The 18,551-nt window shown below is 50.3% G+C and overlaps 2 protein-coding genes and 1 long non-coding RNA gene across 5 annotated transcripts; all 3 read right to left on the bottom strand.

Annotated features, from left to right (window-relative positions):
- Positions 1–228: 228 nt before the first annotated feature.
- Positions 229–2,840, bottom strand: LOC135632026 (probable BOI-related E3 ubiquitin-protein ligase 2). The gene is made up of 3 exons (XM_065140305.1): positions 1,473–2,840; positions 1,038–1,393; positions 229–956 (listed from the first exon to the last, which is right to left on the bottom strand). Exons 1-3 carry the CDS (start codon positions 1,522–1,524, stop codon positions 426–428), a joined length of 939 nt encoding a protein of 312 aa, XP_064996377.1. The 5' UTR covers positions 1,525–2,840; the 3' UTR covers positions 229–425.
- A 6,103-nt stretch (positions 2,841–8,943) lies between these two features.
- Positions 8,944–10,097, bottom strand: LOC135630935 (uncharacterized). The gene is made up of 2 exons (XM_065138259.1): positions 9,703–10,097; positions 8,944–9,632 (listed from the first exon to the last, which is right to left on the bottom strand). Exons 1-2 carry the CDS (start codon positions 9,769–9,771, stop codon positions 9,030–9,032), a joined length of 672 nt encoding a protein of 223 aa, XP_064994331.1. The 5' UTR covers positions 9,772–10,097; the 3' UTR covers positions 8,944–9,029.
- A 4,135-nt stretch (positions 10,098–14,232) lies between these two features.
- Positions 14,233–17,208, bottom strand: LOC103976780 (uncharacterized). Of its 3 annotated transcripts, none has more exons than XR_671052.3 (5): positions 16,936–17,208; positions 16,766–16,830; positions 16,617–16,692; positions 14,631–15,223; positions 14,233–14,562 (listed from the first exon to the last, which is right to left on the bottom strand). It is a non-coding gene; the product is annotated as an uncharacterized LOC103976780 (long non-coding RNA). The 3 variants fall into 3 exon arrangements; XR_671053.3 differs by having other exon boundaries at positions 14,233–14,799; positions 14,982–15,223; XR_001976825.2 differs by having other exon boundaries at positions 14,351–15,223.
- Positions 17,209–18,551: the final 1,343 nt, after the last annotated feature.

The raw sequence follows: 18,551 nt of genomic DNA, 5'->3' as shown, positions 1-18,551 counted from the left end.
GGAGGGATTAAAGAAAGCTCCAGACTTCCAAAAGCTACAAAGGATAAAGCAGGGCAAGTCGACTGATCCTTCGACACAGGATGCTGTTATCAGATTCAGATCGTGTCAGCTGCCCTTCCCCAAGAAGAAAAAAGAGAGAAGATTTAGCAAGAGAATCCATGTGACAACTTGAATCGTGCCGTGGCCTCAGCTTTCACCTCTTCACAGTTCAATTGCAGAAACGAAGAAGAAGAAGAAGAAGAAGAAGAATTCAAGCTTTTCATGTGTTTGAGGCTCACCGACTACGCTGACGGGTCGCCTTCTTTGACTCGTCATCTGAGAGAAGGCTTCTTCCTCCGTTTACATCACAAGAGAGGATATGGACATAATTGATGACTCCATCGCCGGTTCACTAGTCCGACCGGAGGATGAACCGGAGACTCAGGCTAAGACGAACCAAATCGGACTTGGACGCAGGCGTTCTTAGCGGAGCCGCAGACGGGACACGCGTTCGCCTCCGGCTCGCAGTCCTTGCACAGGCTGACGTGCCTGCAAGGGAGAAGCAGGAAGCAGGCGTCCGTCCCCCGGCACGCCCTGCACGTCATCCGCCGCCGGGTGTCGTCTTCTTCCACCTCGAAGCAGCACGAGTGCGCGTCGTCGGCCGCGAGAGGCGTCGACTTGCTGTCGCCGTAGCCTTCTCGGGCTGCCACGGCGGCGTTCTGGAGGAGGGCGTGGCCCAAGCTGGCTTTCAGGCTGCTCACGACGGCCTCGTTGTTCTTGGCCATGCTGAACCAGATCTGGTTCTCTTCGCTCATCTGCCGCACCTTCTCCTCCAACTCCGCATTCCTCCGGACGGCGCGTTCCAACTCGGCCTCCTTCTCCATCAATCGCTTCGTGACCTGCTGCTCCATCGCCGAGAGGAACACTCGGCAGTGTCTTTTTCGTGCCTCCTCCAGTCCGGCCCGCAGTCTTTCGTTCTATATTACACGATCATTCAGTCAAGAAAAGAACTCGAGAATCGAGCAAACCAATACAACCATGAAAGGATTAGATGATACCTGCAAGCGGACGAGGGCGTCCATTTCCAGGGTCTGCTGGTAGATAAGGGAGATGAGATCACGAAAGAGAGGGGAGACGGCTTGTGAAGCCGAAACAAACCGGTCGCTGGTGGAGGTGGCAGAGGACTCGAGCAGCCGATACTGGGGAAGAACCCCGCATATGTTCTTGTCGCCGACGGGGTTCAGCGAAGCGGTTGCTGAGTTGGGGCCCCGGAACTGAGGCGCGAGCACAGGCGACGGCATGGATTCCTCCCGCGCCCGCTTCCTGGAGCCGGAGGCATTGCACGTGAGCTCACTCTGCGGATCGGTGAATACCGTGGCGTTGTTCAACATCAGCTGCTGCTTGCCGGCGTGCCCTGCAACAGCAAATCCCAGTCAGCGATTCCATTACCACACATCACAGTCCTTTATCGAGAGCCAGAATGGGTCTCTCACCTTGGTCAAGGTTGCTCTGGAATTGCAGGGGATCGCGGTAGCCTCGCATCATCTGCAGGTCATCGAGCGTACTCTGCCTTGCTCTGCTATGTAGCAGGAGGGAGTGTGTGAGGAGCAGCAAAGACCAATCTTTCTCATACGGTAGAGAGGGGAGAAGAAGCGTCGACGGCTCATCGGCTGCCGAAAGCGTTGGAGGGGTTGTGCGCTTGCACGGCCATCGGCACTCCACGACGAGATCGATTGCTATGCGCGTTGGGCGAAATGGCGTGAGAGGCGTATCGGCGTGCCATATATATAGAAAGCTTCTCTATATGTATCGACAGAGACGGAGGTGAGTGGGAGGTGGACACGTGTGCAGTGGAGGGCAGGGTAAAAGGAAGACTACATGACTCGGCGCGGGGCGTTCGCGTCCTCGAGCGCTGCAAATGTAAATGCTGCAACGGACGGTCAAACCCAGCGCGGTGGACGGAGAGACGCGATGCAAGCTGCAGCGAGGAGACCCTCCTCCGCCCTGGTAGCTCTGCCCTCTCGCGGACCGCTATTGCCGGTCACGTGTTCGGGAAAAGTACCGACCGAGGTGATATTTCTTTTGTGGGGGAAAGGGAACGAGATGCTGATGCCTCGCCAAACGCGCAGCGACGACGGGAGCGGAAGACTATCCACATCCAGGCCAACACCAAAAGCATGGGATCAGTAAGAGACGATAAAAGCGTGCGCCAACTGTTCGACGAAATGGAATCCGATTTGACGGGGTATTGAAGTCGTGATGAGTCGGTCGCCCGGTCCTATGTGGCGTATCATCTGCGGTCCCTTTAATAGAGACAGGAAGAGTGGGGGACGCATTCCCATGGGAATAACGTGACCCTCGTAAAGAGAAGGCATCGCACTTTGTACCGCTGCCCAGGACGCTGTCCTGCTGTTGGTGGGTCGCGTCTCTTGTGGGCGTGCATCGGGAGCAGTAAACTTCCACTGCCCAGCGGATGCGCTAAGGGGAAAGACCGCCACGGCAGAGAAGGAAAGAGAGAGACAGAGAGAGAGAGAGAGAGAGAGAGAGAAGCCTTCATTTCTCTGCAATTTGCCGGACGATGCATCCCATGTGAGACACGGACTTGAAGGTCTCGCATGTCTAGGTTCTCAGATCTCTGGTCCGATCTCCACGGGAAGATGACATCGAACGGGACATTAGGACGGCGTAGCGTCTGTGACACGGTGCGGTCAGAGCTACTTGGACTTTTCTGTGTCGCAATGCCTTGTAGGGTGGGGCATCAAATTGATTGGATTGTGTGTTGGATTAGGGAGGGATCTGACGAGAGAACAGCCGGTCAACTCCACATGATTTCAATATTGGAGGCGCAGTAGGTTTCCACGAACGATACTAACGTGTGTCTGTTTCAATTCCACGCCTCCGCATGGTTCCAAAAACATTCCTTGTCGGTAATTTGCAGGCCGCGACAGACGGATCCAACGTTGAAATCTACAGCTATAAGCGGGTGGAAATGGATTTAGACGTCCGAATCTTTTTGTGTCCCCCAACATATCACAAGTCACGGAAACAGGCGTGAAGATGCATAGATCTGTTGCCGACGCACTCATTGTGTGCACGGATGTCTTCTTGGAAACTTGGTGACGTTTATCTTCGATCCGTTCTCCTTTGGCTCGTATGGTCATACTCTCTAGCGTGATGATAAGATCCTAATAGAAGATTAATTGCAATCGTTGTAGATCCAAATATACCTGTCACTACACGAAGAAAAGTGTCACGTCCCGAATTTATATAAAAAAAATTAATATTTTATTATTCATAATTTACATAATAAACTTTTTCTTCTTTTTTTCATCTTTCAATTCAAATAATTATCTTTATAATAATAAATATTTTATTAACTAAAAAATAATCATATTTTCTTAATAGGGTCATCTTCTCATCCAAATTTCAGATCTATTAATAAGATTATTCTGAAAATAAATATAAGATAAAAACATATCAACAACCATACATATTGGTAGGAACCTTATAAAAATCATAAAAATAATCTTCAACATTCATGAAATATAAATAAATATCAATAATTTAATAAAAAAAATATTGATTTATCACAAAACTTATGCACAAGAAAGATGATGATAATTTCTTACGTAATAAATAAAATCATACATTAGTCACATGCAACACATACAAAATAACCATATAACAAAGACGTACATCACACCTGATGGTGCACTCTCCCAACAGCGAATGAAAAGACATACTCCACGAGATGCATTCCTCCCAACAGCTGATGGAGATAATCCATATTGCACTCATAACAACGGATAGAGTGATATCCCTCACTCATCCAAGTGAGGATATGTTCCTCCCAACAACGGATGGAGGAACCATCTAACAATCACGTTTGATGGCCCGCTAATCCCCGAAGGGAATCGCCATACCTGCCCTCGGCAGGGACACATAAACATCCATGATCATTCATTACACTTATCCATTCACTCACACATACATCAAGAAATCAATATGATTAAATATTATGTGAGACCATACTTGATGTAAATCTATTAAACTGTGTTCATTGGTGGCTCTATACTATGATGGGCCCGTAGCTCATTTCACAGGTTACGCTCCCAACGTGAACTACTAGTCTAATCACAACTACTACATAATATTAATCATATCAATATCATAAACATAAGAAAATAGAAAACCAATAGTCATTTATCAAATCATAAAGATATCAAATATCAATCTCTTAATAGTCCTTAATCAACCAAAACGCTAGTTGGAATATCTCAATTGACTTAAACCAAACTTAATTTGATTATGATCTAATGGAACCAACCTCAAATCCTTATAAAACAGGTCTGGAATCACCCTAGACTGATCTAATTTAGATTTGATTAATCTCAATTAGGTAAAATAGGTTTGAACTAGTCAAGTTAGTTTTTAATCACCATAAACTAGCTTTAACTGATCAAACCTGTCTGATTTAGTCAATTAATAAGCTCAAACCAATATAGAGAAAATTGGACTATGTCGTATAGTGCTAACCCAAACTGAACTAACCCACCTGAGTCTTGGACGAGTTACATACACTGTGATAGGGGTAAAAACAGATTTGACGTAATACCCCACGACGTCAGCCACCCCTGGATGGCACACTGCCCCAGGGAGCGAGCATTAAACACCAACATAATGGGCACCCACACCCACCGTACCCAGACGACCTCATCATCTGACCTCGCACAACCGGCCGAGGTAGGGGAAGGCGTCGACTGAAGCTCGCCATACCCTTTGGCAGCTCGGCCTTCCACGCAACGCCCATGACGACGACAGACGCCATCAAAGGTACGGCCCTGCGCCGACAGGATGGCACATCAGGTAAAATCAAACTCACCTATAAATACCCCCGGAGCTCCAAACAAATGGAGAGGACCATTTTCACCCAAAACTCCACTCTCAATCACTGACTTGATCGTCGGAGGGGTCAGGCCGAGCTGTCGACCCGACCTGTGTGCAGGTACTTGACCAAAGCTGACCCTACCCGGCGTCGTGGAACTTTCCAACCAGATCCCCCGCGATCGTCCGCCACTAGAACCCGAGGGGAGCTACGCTTGATCCCCGCCATTCGGACCCCTGAACCAGCCGCGTCGACCCCGAGGTCACGGCTAAAAAAGTTACTCACCATACCAGATTAGCGCTAGAAGGAGGGTCTGTCCGAATGTCGAGCGATCAGCGAACCCACTTCGGCGAACCCGTAGCCGGCGGGCCGCCCACGATCACTATCCCGGCGAAACACCACCCGCATGGTGAATCCCATGATGAACACCCCGTCGCAACGTCAGAGTGTTACTAGCGGTTGTTCAACGACCCGGGCTTATCACCTCCCGACGGCGCTCCCGTCGGCCCGTCGCCGATATCATCCGAGGCCTTTCACGACCTCGCCCATCAAGTCCGAGCTCTTACGGGCATGGTATAAACTGTCGTCCCGATCGTCTCCCAGCGGACTTCCCCGCACGCGACCCAGCCTTCGCGGCAGCAGGAGACCCCCACCCGGACTCACGCACCACTTCCCGAGCTCCCGACTCACGTTGGGGTCGGGGAAGTTACGGGAAGCCCCCGAGAGTCCAGGCGGTGCTACCTGATCGCTGTTTCGTTACACAAGAAGGCCAAAGTCGAGCCACCACTGGAAGAACTGCGGGAAACAAAAAAATCGGCCCCTCACCCCGAGCCGAGGGGATCCACCGTTGATATACCACTACAAGAAGCTCGTCGGTCTCCTACGGGAAAATGCTGACATCTTCGCCTGGTCCCCATCTGACATGACGGGTCTCGATCCAATGGTCGCACAGCATCATCTCAACATCCCACCTGACGCTCGCCCGGTGAAGCAAAAACCCAGGCGGCAGGCCCCTAACCGACAGCGCGCCATACGAGAAGAGGTGGGCCGACTTTTAGCGGTAGGCTTCATAGAAGAAGCCAGATATCCTCAATGGCTATCCAATGTAGTCCTCGTGAAAAAACACAATGGAAGCTGGAGGATGTGCGTTGATTACACCAGTCTCAACAATGCATGCCCGAAAGACTGCTACCCCCTCCCGAAGATCGACCAGCTGGTCGACGCGACGGATGGACACGCACGCCTCTCTTTTATGGATGCCTATTCGGGATACAACCAGATAAGGATGGCACCCGAAGACAGAGAGCATACGACCTTCCTCACCGATCAAGGGGTGTACTTCTATAAGGTCATGCCATTCGGGTTGAAAAACGCCGGGGCCACATACCAGAGAACGGTGAATAAGATGTTCGCCCATCAGATCGGAAGGAACATGGAAGTTTACGTGGACGACATGATTGTGAAAAGCCAAGAGGCCGGAGCGCACCTTGCCGACCTGACCGAGGCGTTCGCCACACTACGCAAGTTCGGCATGCGACTTAACCCCACAAAATGCGCCTTCGGCGTCACCTCCGGGAAATTCCTTGGGTTCATCATACACGAAAGAGGAATTGACGCCAACCCGGAGAAGGTTCAGGCAATCATCGACATGCAGTCACCCCGGACGATCAAAGACCTGCAGCGACTTAACGGAAGACTTGTCGCCCTCTCTCGCTTCCTCGCCCGGTCGGGCGATCGCTGCCTCCCCTTCTTTAGGGTGCTCAAAAACCCGAAAAACTTTTAGTGGACGACGGAGTGCGAGGAAGCTTTCAAAAAAACAAAGCAGCACCTAGCCAGCCTCCCCCGACTCGCCTCTGTTTCTCCCGGGGAAAAGTTGGGCCTCTACCTAGTGGCCTCCCCACATGCAGTCAGTTCCGTCCTGATCAAAGAAAGCTCCGGCGAACAACTTCCGATCTACTACGTCAGCCATGTCTTGAGCGGACCCGAGAAGCACTACCTGCCAATAGAGAAACTCGCACTCGCCCTGGTGCTGTCAGCTCGGAAGTTGCGCCCCTACTTCCAGGCCCACCCAGTGGAGGTCATCACCGACCAACCTCTTCGGCAGGTCTTATCTAAATTTGATGTTGCAGGGTGGCTCCTCAAATGGGCGGTGGAGCTCGGCGAACATGAGATAAGATACGTGCCCAGGACCGCCATCAAAGCCCAGGCGGTAGCCGACTTCATCGTGGAGTTAATGCGGATGGCAGACGGGGATCTTGAGCAACCTCCCGAAGCTTTGATTCTACACGTGGATGGCTCGGCCAGCTCAAAGGGTGCTGACGCAGGGCTGGTTCTGCTCGCCCCCGACGGACGTTCGTTTGAGCGCTCCCTCCACTTCGGGTTTAAAGCCACTAACAACGAAGTGGAATACGAGGCGCTCCTAGCAGGATTCAGGTTGGCTCTCGAAATGCAGGTGGCTGCTATACACGTCCTCACCGACTCGCAGCTTGTGGCCGAGCAGCTCAGCGGCAGATACGAGGCTTGGGACCCAACCATGGCGAAATACCTGGCACGGGTAAGGGACCTGACTGCCAAGTTCCCTTATTTTACGTTGTCTAATGTTCCGAGGGAGGAGAACGAGTGAGCCGACGCGCTAGCTAAGCTGGCGTCGAAGCCGACCCCCGAAGCATGGCCGGAAGTCGAGGAGCTTCCTGCACGCGCCATCGAAGTAGCGGCTACGGCCCCTAGCAGTGGGCCAATCACATGGGTATAAGAGCTACTACGCTTCAAGCGGGATGTGATCCTTCCCCACGACGAAGTTGCGGCTCGGCGCTTGTGTCGTACACACGCGTGGTACACTGAGGAGAGTGGGCGGCTTTATAGGCGGTCCTTCACCTACCCCGTACTACGATGCTTGGAGCCCGATGAAACTCAGACGATCCTGGCCGAGATCCACGAGAGAGTCTGCGGAGAACACATCGGCGGGCGAACCTTGGCACACAAAAATACTCCGCTAAGGTTACTACTGGCTGACCATGTGCCGGGACGCGAAAGCTTACGCGCAGCGGTGCGGTTCGTGCCAAGAACACGCCCGCGCACCCCGACAGCCCGCGGTCCCACTCAGCCCCATCGCGTGCGTGTGGCCGTTCGCACAGTGGGGGTTGGACCTGCTCGGACCTTTCCCACCGGCTTCGGGGCAGCGGAAGTACATCATCGTGAGAGTGGATTATTTCACAAAGTGGGTCAAGGCCGAGCCGTTGGCGACAATCACGGAACATCAAATGGAGAAGTTCATGTGGAGAAACCTAGTGACTCGGTTCGGGTTGCCCAAAACCATTATTACGGATAACGGACCTCAGTTCGCGGGTAGGAGGTTCCGAGAGTTCTGTGCCAGTCATGGCATCCAGCTAAGGTTCAGCTCGGTGGCCCACCCTCAGACGAACGGGCTGACAGAGGTAACCAATCGGTCCATCTTGGACGGACTCAAAAGAAGAGTGTCTGCAGCCCGATCGGCCTGGACCGACGAACTCCATAGCGTCCTATGGTCACTGCGCATCACTCCCAAGACCGCGACTGGAGAGTCCCCGTACAGTCTGACATTCGGAACCGAAGCTGTCTTGCCACCCGAGGTGGCTATTGCCACCCTTCGGACAAGGAGCTATGACGAGGAAGTCTCGAACGAGGGACTTCGCGCCAGTCTCGACGTGCTTGAGGAGCGACACGCCGACGCACAACTGAAGACCCTCTCTTACAAGAGAGCCGTCGCAAGGGTCTACAACAGAAAGGTATGACCCCGATCGATTAAGTTTGACGACCTGGTCCTACGAAAGACCGAGGTCAGCGACCCGACCCGAGCAAGGGGGAAGGTAGCCCCCAAATGGGAATGACCTTATCGGGTCGTCGAGGTAATCCGACCGAGCACATACCGACTCGCGAAATTGGACGGTTCTTCCCTGCCAAGAACCTGGAACGTCCAGAACCTTAAGAAATTCTTTGTTTAAAGCAAAGGAAGTCATACAACCGTAAGGAATTTGTTTAGGGAGTTTGCCGACCAGAGAAGTAAGGAGTCAAATGCGTGAAAAAAAAGCTTTTTCATTCATTTCAAAAAACAAGCTTACAGGACTTGACCCCACTTACAAAATCAGTTGAAACGCCTTAGAAAACAAAAATACAAAACCCCCCTTTTTCACGGGGCGTCCAGGCGATCGTCAAAAGGGACCTCCTCGGGCATGTCTACCACCTGATCCTCATGATGAGGGATGAAGGGATCCTTCTCCACCTTGAGGCCAGGGTGATGGGCGCGGAAATGGGACGTGGCGATACGGTATCCATACTCAAAGGATACCCGCCCCGTCCGCGTTAGCCCGAGTTCGAATCCCTCGGACTTTTTATACGCCTCGAGGAGCTCCTTATCTTTGGCAGGTTGAAGACGGGCCTCCTCCGCCAGCGCCTCCGAGGCCGCTCTCGCCTCGCCCTTCGCCTCCTCTAGCGCCTTGCCAAGGGCGCTTGCCTCTGTTTTCAACAGGCGGAGCTCGGTCCGCTCCACTCTCGTTATTTTCTGAAGCTCCTCGTTCGCCTTCTTGGAAGCCTCGAGCTCCGATTTGAGGCGAGCCGCCTCCGCCTCGGACTCCGCTGTGCGCTTTTCGACAAACGTCACAGCCTCTGGTCCGGCCCCGGCGCGGACCTCCTCGACTTGGCGATGGAGCTCGACATTACGGTTGACCAAGCCCCCGATGACCCGGCCGGCGTCACGCACCTTGTCCATCAGGGCCGTTGCATAATGGAGGCCCTGCAAAAGTAGAAGCGGGTCAAAAAGGTCTGCGTACGAAGCCAAACTGGAAAGGAGGAAGTGTACTTACCCAGGTCAGCGACTGAGCGGACTTGTTGAGCAGCACCTCCGAGGGCAAGACGTACAAATCCCGAGCCATGTCGGGATGAAGCGCGCCTCGGAGGTACGCCGCGGAGGGATCCCATCCGGCCCACACTCTGTCCCCCCGGGACAAGCCCCCCCAGCGGGCGACTAGGGTGTTGTTGGATTCCCCGAGTGAGACCTCGCTCACTAGCCACGTCAGGTATGGCTCCCCGTCCCTGGCTGGCAATCGGCACAGATCGCGGACGGAGGTAGGGCGCAGACCCTTCCCAGCCGCCCGTCGGTTGGGCCCGGCATCCCCCCGACGAGAGCCCTCCTCGGCCCCCTTCGAATGTGCCGCCTTCGCTTTCTTCTGAGGGCGCCCGACCTCGATCTCCAGTGGGGCGTCCTACGTGCCGGCTAACTAGTCGGCCGGCGGTGCTGGGGGAGAGGCCTGCAACGTGTTGCCCCCGAAAAATGACCGGAGATTCACCATTTCTACAAAAGACAAAAAAGTGTTAGTAAAGATGCACCACGCAAATACCCAGAGGCATCGGGCTGAGACCCGCCTCGACCAGCCACTCCTCGGTCATGTTCCGAAGGGCCTGGGACCCGAGGAGAATCTCCCTGAGCCTCCCCAGGTCGAGGCGCTCCACTTCGCCCAAACATGGGGTGGTGTTGTCGATCGCCCTCGCGGACAAACCGAACTCTGAAACCCCAGTCCTGTGCGCGGCTGACGTAAAAAAATCTCCCCTTCCACCCTTTATTATTGAATGGGCCCCCCCTGACTCGGAAGCCCTTCCGGGCGGATAAGAAATAGCCTCCCGAACCCTTGGAGAGGCGATAACAGGAAAGAAAAAGGTTGAGGGTGGGGGCGATATGGGCGTAGTGGCATTCCCCCAAGAATACCACCAAGTAGCGCCAAGAGTTCGGGCCACTTGAGATGGCGAAATCCGCCAAAAAGACAAGCAGGATACAATGAGGGTGTGCAGGGGGAGGCGCAAACCCGCCTCCAGGACGTCTAGGGTTAAGGCGAAACCCTTCGGGACCGGGTCGTATGCCCGTTGTCCCGGTTCAGGCGCGCCAAGAACGTAGTCCCCCGGGATACCATAGCGCTCCCGGAGTCCGACCAGTGACGACTCACTCACAGAGGAGTCCTGATCATGGGGCCACATCAAGGCCTCAAGGGCCTGCGCCGCCTCCCCATCAGATGACTCAACAAGGGGCGGAGGAGGACTTCCCTCCCTAACTCCGGGGGAATGGATAGAAGAGGAGGAGGGAGAGGATACCATCCTCATTGACCTTAACTGGGGGGGGGGGGGGGGGGGGGTGCTACGGGAAAGGAGAGCGACGCTGGAGGCGAGGAGGACGATCGAAAGAAAGACGGTGAGACCGGAAGGGAAAAAACTCAGCAGCGAAAGATGGAGGTGAAGTCAGGCGTCCGCTATTTAAAGGAGATGTCCCGCCAGAACCAGCGCCCCTTCGCCTCCCGAGAGTGGGCGGCAGCCCACTCGCGCACGCGCATAGCCGTCGCGTCGCATCGGAAAATACTCAAAGGCGCTCCGCCTTAATGAAGGCCTGACGTGGCAACCCCGCCAAAACGACAGCATCCGGACGCCTCGATCCCGGTGCCCAAAGACGTGCGGCGGAAGCAATCAACTCCCCCTCAGGGGAGAAATTAAATGCGGCAGCTTTTTGATCCCCGCCGCCGTCAAACTAAAGGGAGCGAGACCACACCTGCGCGGTAGCCCGCCTGCGTCGTGCTCCTCGGCTCTTCAGCTCCATTTTTCCTGAGACACACCTGCGAGGTAGCCCGCCTGCGTTGTGCTCCTCGGCCCTCGATTGCACGCCACCCGAGACCACACCTGCGCGATAGTCCGCTTGCGTCGTGCTCCTCAGCCCTCGGTTGCACGCCACCCGAGACCACACCTGTGCGGTAGCCCGGTAGCCCGCCTACGTCGTGCTCCTCGGCCCTCGGCTGCATGCCACCCGAGACAACACCTGCGCGGTAGCCCGCCTGCGTCGTGCTCCTCGGCCCTCGGCTGCACGCCACCCGAGACCACACCTGCGCGGTAGCCCGCCTGCGTTGTGCTCCTCGGCCCTCGGCTGCACGCCACCCGAGACCACACCTGCGCGGTAGCCCACCTGCGTTGTGCTACTCGGCTCCATGCTTCCCGAGATTCGCCTGCGCGGTAGCCCGCCTGCGTCGTGCTCCTCAGCTCCATGCTACCCGAGACCACACCTGCGCGTTAGCCCGCCTGCGCCGTTCCCTCGGATCCGCGCGACCAGCCCACCTGAAGTAAGAAGCCATGCATCGGACCCCCTGCATGCAAAAACCGACGCATAGCTCCTTTCAAGGGGGGAATATGATAGGGGTAAAAACAGATTTGACGTAATACCCCACGACGTCAGCCACCCCTGGACGGCACACTGCCCCAGGGATCGAGCATTAAACACCAACATAATGGGCACCCACACCCACCGTACCCAGACGACCTCATCATCTGACCCCGCACGACCGGCCGAGGCAAGGGAAGGCGTCGACTGAAGCTCGCCATACCCTTTGGCAGCTCGGCCTTCCACGCAATGCCCATGACGACGACAGACGCCATCAGAGGTACGGCCCTGCGCCGGCAGGATGGCACATCAAGTAACATCAAACTCACCTATAAATACCACCGGAGCTCCAAACAAATGGAGATGACCATTTTCACCCAAAACTCCACTCTCAATCACTGACTTGATCGTCGGATGGGTCGGGCCGAGCTGTCGACCCGACCTGTGTGCAGGTACTCGACCGAAGCTGACCCTACCCAGCGTCGCGAAACTTTCCAGCCAGATCCCCCGCGATCGTCCGCCACCAGAGCCCGAGGGGAGCTACGCTTGATCTCCGCCATTCGGACCCCTGAACCAGCCGCGTCGACCCCGAGGTCACGGCTAAAAAAGTTACTCACCATAACATACTACATATACCTGTTTCAAGTACTAGGTTGAGTTTAGGTACGACGGGCTATATAAAAGAAGCGACAATATGTCTAATGCAAATCGCATAGTTATGCAGGCTTAACTTTATGGACTAGGCTAAGCCTCACTTATAAGTTGGGTTAAGTCTTACCATTGAACTAAGTCATGCTTAGCTCGTGAGTTAGTCATAGACACATGAGTTAGGGTCGTATCTGACCATATGGACTGGGTTGTACCTAGCCGCATGAGCTGGCCCATGCCTGACCATATGGTTGGATCATACCTTACTACATGAGTTGAGTCATACATGATTACATAGACTGGGTCGTACCATGCCACATGAGCTGGCCCATGCTTAGCCACATGGTTGGGTCGTACTTTGCCACATGGGCTGGGCCATACATGGCCACATGGACTGGATCGTACCTAGCCACATAGGTTGGGTCATGCCTGGCCACATGAGTTAGGTCGTACCTTGCCATATGGGTTGGCTCCTATCCGGCCACATAGGTTGGGTCACGTCGAGTCACATGGGCTAGGTTGTACTTGGTCACATGCGCTAGGTCGTACATGACCACATGGGTTGAGTCGATTCGATCTGACAGATCAACTTGACTCAAGTCAGATCCCAATTAGGCTCGTCTTATCAAATTAGATTTTAATATTTAAAATTATTAAAAAACGACTCAAATCCATTAATAAAAACTTTAAACTCATAATCTTAAATTTAAAACTAATTAATTATAGAAATTCACATATAATTCTTGAAACATAGTTATAGCTAATTAAATAAATTAGAACTATTATGCTAATCCAAAAATAAGAATTTAATCAATATTAAAATTCACTAAAGCTTAAACTTAAGAGATCAATATAAATCAAATAATCATTCTAACATCACAAAACAATTATCATTATTAAATTTTAAAATTAAAACATCATTATACATAAAAATTTATAACAATCTCTCTCTTTATATAGGAAAAGATGAGATCTCGAAAAGGTAAGTAATAATTTAATTTTTATTTTTTATTTAATTTTTTTTTACTTTTACATACAAAGAAAATAATATAATATTTATTTCTTATAGTTCATACACAAAAATAAAATGTAAACTATTTACTTCCTAAATATCAAATCATTCATTAGGAAATAAATTAATTAATAATTTAATTAATTAGTAAAATTCCTAACTTATCAATGTGATTAACGAAACTAAATTTAATTATTTTCCCAACTATAATACATAGATATAAAAGTTAATAATAAAATAATACATCATTTATAGTAATTAATTTATGTTAAGTGAAAAATTATCGGTGATTATAAAAAGAAACCAAAACTTCAATACCATTATATTAGCAAAATATATCTGTTACCATTAACGTTCTTGACAACTTAAATAACCTTTTAATGGAGCAATTCATTGAACTATGTTTTGTCACTGCATCCGAGCTAGTTAGTGTAGTATTATTATATAAATGATAGATCTCATATCCCGACATGCTCTTTGGGCACAAGATATCATATATTTATTCCTCGTACCTCTTTAGTAATCTCTAGTGCAATGATAAAATCTTAGCAACTTGACTTTTGATACCAGAAGAGAGTAATTATTCTTACTTATCATCCCTTCACTCCACTATGGTAGCCAATCCGAATTCAAACGACACACGCACAAACTAATAGGAATCTTCATAAAGCATATGCTGCATTCCTCATATAAATCTTTAGCATCCTTCGAACTTCCTTCTCTCCTTGCATCCTTTATTCTTTCATATGGAAATGGCCTCCTATTTCACAAGTTCCACTTGAGATACCAAATTTGCAATGCAATGCTTTACATTCTAGGATTCCGAACATGACAAGACCCTCCAAGGTTTGTGATGCGGATGATGGGCGCGACCTAAAGAGTGCATGCAGCAATCTAATCAACTCCATCCATCACCTCGTGGATAGAGAGAGGATCCATACCTTAAGGGAAAAATGGAACGAACATGTGCGGCCAAGTGGGTGAGACCGCCCAGTCCAGCCGCGCACTACACGCCCAACGACGTCGACCTCCCACCGAGCCACGATTGGTTTGACTTTGGGTCCTCGGGTGCAGGAGATTTGAGAAAGATCACAAGTAGGGTCATGTAGCCTGCAGTTTAATGAGAACATAATTTCAAGTTACGAGAGTCGATGTATATGATATACTGTACATCAGCTTAAGGAGGCCCATGGGCAGGCCTCCTCACTCCTTGCTGCATGCATGTCTCCCAGGAGCTGGCTGCATGAAGACAATCTGTCCGAGGAGGAGGAGGAGCAGCAGAAACAACCCACCGCTGACGGAAAGGCTTGGCTGTCGAAAGCTTTTCCACTTGATGGGGCATTGGCATCCCGTGAAGACAGGCAATCAAAGGGCTCGTGCCACTTTTCCTCCTTTTGCACTGTGGATCTGTAGGAGTTGCAACTTTTGATCAGGAAGATTCGTTGTGGATAGTTTCACAGGTTTCTCGGGGCTTCTTGATGACAACAACCCATCCCTGGGTAAAATTGGGTAGGCGGTGGATGACTCCAATCACCTGCATGACATATTGCCATAGAATTGGGTGAAGTCAGTGACAGTAAGAGATCCACATCCTCTTCCAGCATATGTACTACATTTGTGATAAGTTCACGTAGCAAAAATATACACAAACAAACAGAGAGAAAGAGAGAAGCAAAATGTGGATGTCACAACTTAAGCATCACAAAAGTACCAAAAAGATGCCTCCTATAGTAAATCACATATGGATGTTTCATATTCTAAAACAACAATAAATAATCTTTAGTTTCCTCTACATTGAGCTAGTTCAGATTAACCGGGCAAACAAGTAGAGATTTGTCTTTCCCTGACAAACAAAGCAATAGAAAAATATTACAAGGAAAAGGAAAAAAGTATAAAGTCAACTTGAAAAATCCATGAGGAAGGAATTAAAAGAAATAGGTATAATGTAAGCAAGAACTTTTACGGGCGCCACTCGGACACATCAGACCTCCTCTAGAATTGGTAGATTACGACGAATGATGAACATAGTGAGGGTTCAGATCATCATCCTTGTCGTAAAATAAGCATACACTAATTGGTTGGGTGTAAGCAATCATTTTAGCCAACTTCCACCAACCCTAAACCCACCAAGATCAGCAATCACAAAGGTGAAGAAAACATCGTCAATATCACACAGAAAGAGAAAAGTATAAAGTCTGTAAAATTCATACGAACAATAGGAAGAGACAGAGAGAGAGAGAGAGAATAAAGTACCCAGACAAACTCAAAGTATATAACAGCATCATCTTCTAAGCACAGTTCTAAAGAGAAAAGAATCGAACAAATGCAGCATGAAAAGTAGTAAATATCCAGCAAAAGTATGGGGAGAAGAAATCTTGCAATTACTTTGATTTCATCAAAAAATACTCTACCACAGGGCATCTCCGAACGGATCAAATCTAAACATTTCCAAATTTCAGAATGCTAGAAAACAGTTTTGAAAGAGTGGTGGGCTTTATATTGATAGAGAAGAAAAGAGTTGATTCATCATTATCTCTTACAATCACTCATCACTCTCTATCTTTTCTTTCTATAATTTAGTGTATTAGATCTGTCTCTCTCTCTCCTTCCTTGTTAACCTCTAATGTATTAGATTATCATATTATCCCAGACACCAATCCAATAGTTTGAAGACAAATAAGTTCGAGTTTGACATACTAAAACTCTTCAACAAACTCCTTATCTAAACAAAATTCAACTTGATTTGCAACACAGAAATTATTACAACATATGAAAAGTACCTACAATATCTGTTATTTTTTGACATTTTGATCCACAACTAGACACTATTTACACTGAATAAGATTTTATTTTGACATGAATTTCCACTGGACTCAAACAGTAAAAGTTAGAAGCATTAGTTTCAGAGAGTTGGGATAAAGAAATACCAGCTGCCAATTGCTTGATCAGAATACAGGCAATTCATTAATATGCTGGAGACAATCATCTTCGTCACTGAAAGCACTGCAAATTGAGATATTTCAACAAGTCATTTAGCAGCTGCAGTGACTGCATCTGAAGGAAAGATTAGACTTACATCCTGTTGCTTGGATGCAAAAAACACAAATTAATTCCTTGATTTCTTACAGTAGCTTTGTGAACCTGGAACAAGCAACAACAGACAAATCCACTGTGATCAGAACAGAGAGGGGCAAAAAACAAAAAGGGGAGGGGGGAGAAATATGAAGCATCAATTCAGTGTCTCACCCAATTCTTGGTTGTGATCAGATCAAGCAAGCACAGATCACAACACCACCTTTTTATCTTTTCTTTTTTTTGGCTTTAGATCATTGAAACAGATCATATTTACAAGAACAACTAGTACACCCCAAGAACACACAGAACTCTCTCTCTCTCTCTCTCACCTCCATACATAAAAAGGGGGAAGCAGCGGAAGAATAGGGTTGGGTGGATGAGACAACAAAGATACCAAATTAAGAATCTCTCCAAAGCCATCGGGAATCGCCGATCCTCTTTGTGGTCACTGAGCTTCCACGGTAGGGGTGCGGGATGAGTTCACGGGTGCCGGAGGAGGAGGGATCGAGGTTGGGGAGGGCGGCGAGTGGCCATGGGAGTTCGTCCTGTGGAGGCGGCACTTGAAGGAACCCGCATGGGTGGCGGGAGCACACACGCACTTGGGGATCGACCCGCCGGCGGCGCCCTGGCCGCAGGCCGCTGAGTTCGAGGACAACGCCCGCCGAACCCCGCGCGGTGACGGCCCCTGACCACGCGGCGACGGCGCCTGGTGGTGGTGGCCGTGGTGATGGTGGTAGTCGTGGTGCTGCTCGTTGATCTCATCGCCATTGCCCACGAAGTTGGATGCCATCTTTTTTAGTTTCTTTAAGGTTTCTTCAGATCTGAAGAAAAAGAAAGAAAGAAAGAAAGAAAAAAAAGACATCAGAGATTTTAAATCAAATAATTATCAATAAATTAAAAATAATTAAACTGATTAGCGAGAGATAGCGACGTAAATAACGCAAAAAAAAAAATAATATTAAAAAAAGGAGAAAATTATAGTGAGATTGGCTCCGCCGTCGCGATTCAGGTTCTGATTTAGTCCAATTTTACACCAATTAAATCTAACAAGAAAAAACACTTAGAAAGAAGAGGAGGAAAACAAAGGGGAAATAGAACAAACCTTAAACAAGAGCGAGGAGCCAAATCGGCAAACTGCGTTCCACAGCACAATACTGCGATTTATAGAGCGGAGACGCCCATCACGGGCAGGTCGGGCAGCTACCCGTCCCGTCCTCTCGGCTGCCCGGGATTCCTCCCGGCGCCCGCACACAGCCCCCCCCCCGCCCTCCACACCCACTGCGCCGAGGCTCCCCCTGTCTCGTCCCGAGCAGGGAACACCCTCTCGAGGTCGCAGCACGCCGACGTACTGCTTCCGGTGGGTCACGCGCCTTGTTTTGGTGATACCGAAGGCTGTTTCCTGTCTGAAGGAAGAGGGCAGCCTCATGCGGCCACCCGCAGCCCAAATCTCACGTCTCACTCCAAAACAAACCGACCCGGGTGTGAAATGACGCAAATGCCTTTTATCTCTTAATGCGGGTTACTGCCACGGCTCCATTTTGGTTTGCGCGCGAGGGCGGGGCCCACGAGACGGGAGGCTACTAATTGCGTGCAGGTGTGGAAAGGCGGTTGGTGCAACATTTGGTGGGAAGAGCTTATCCAACCGGGGGGGCCCAATGCCCACGGAATCGGCCCGCCGGTTTGGATCGACCTCGTGAGCGATCGGCTCGCCGAGACCATCGAGGAGCGGTCGAGATCGATTCCATTTGCCGCTTGATGTAATCTGATCCGTTGAGCTGGAATTTTAC

Source organism: Musa acuminata, chromosome BXJ3-2, assembly GCF_036884655.1.
Source record: "Musa acuminata AAA Group cultivar baxijiao chromosome BXJ3-2, Cavendish_Baxijiao_AAA, whole genome shotgun sequence".
NCBI classification, from domain to species: Eukaryota; Viridiplantae; Streptophyta; class Magnoliopsida; order Zingiberales; family Musaceae; genus Musa; species Musa acuminata.
Note: the sequence above shows the minus strand (reverse complement) of the source record. Positions and strands in the feature narration are given on the sequence as shown.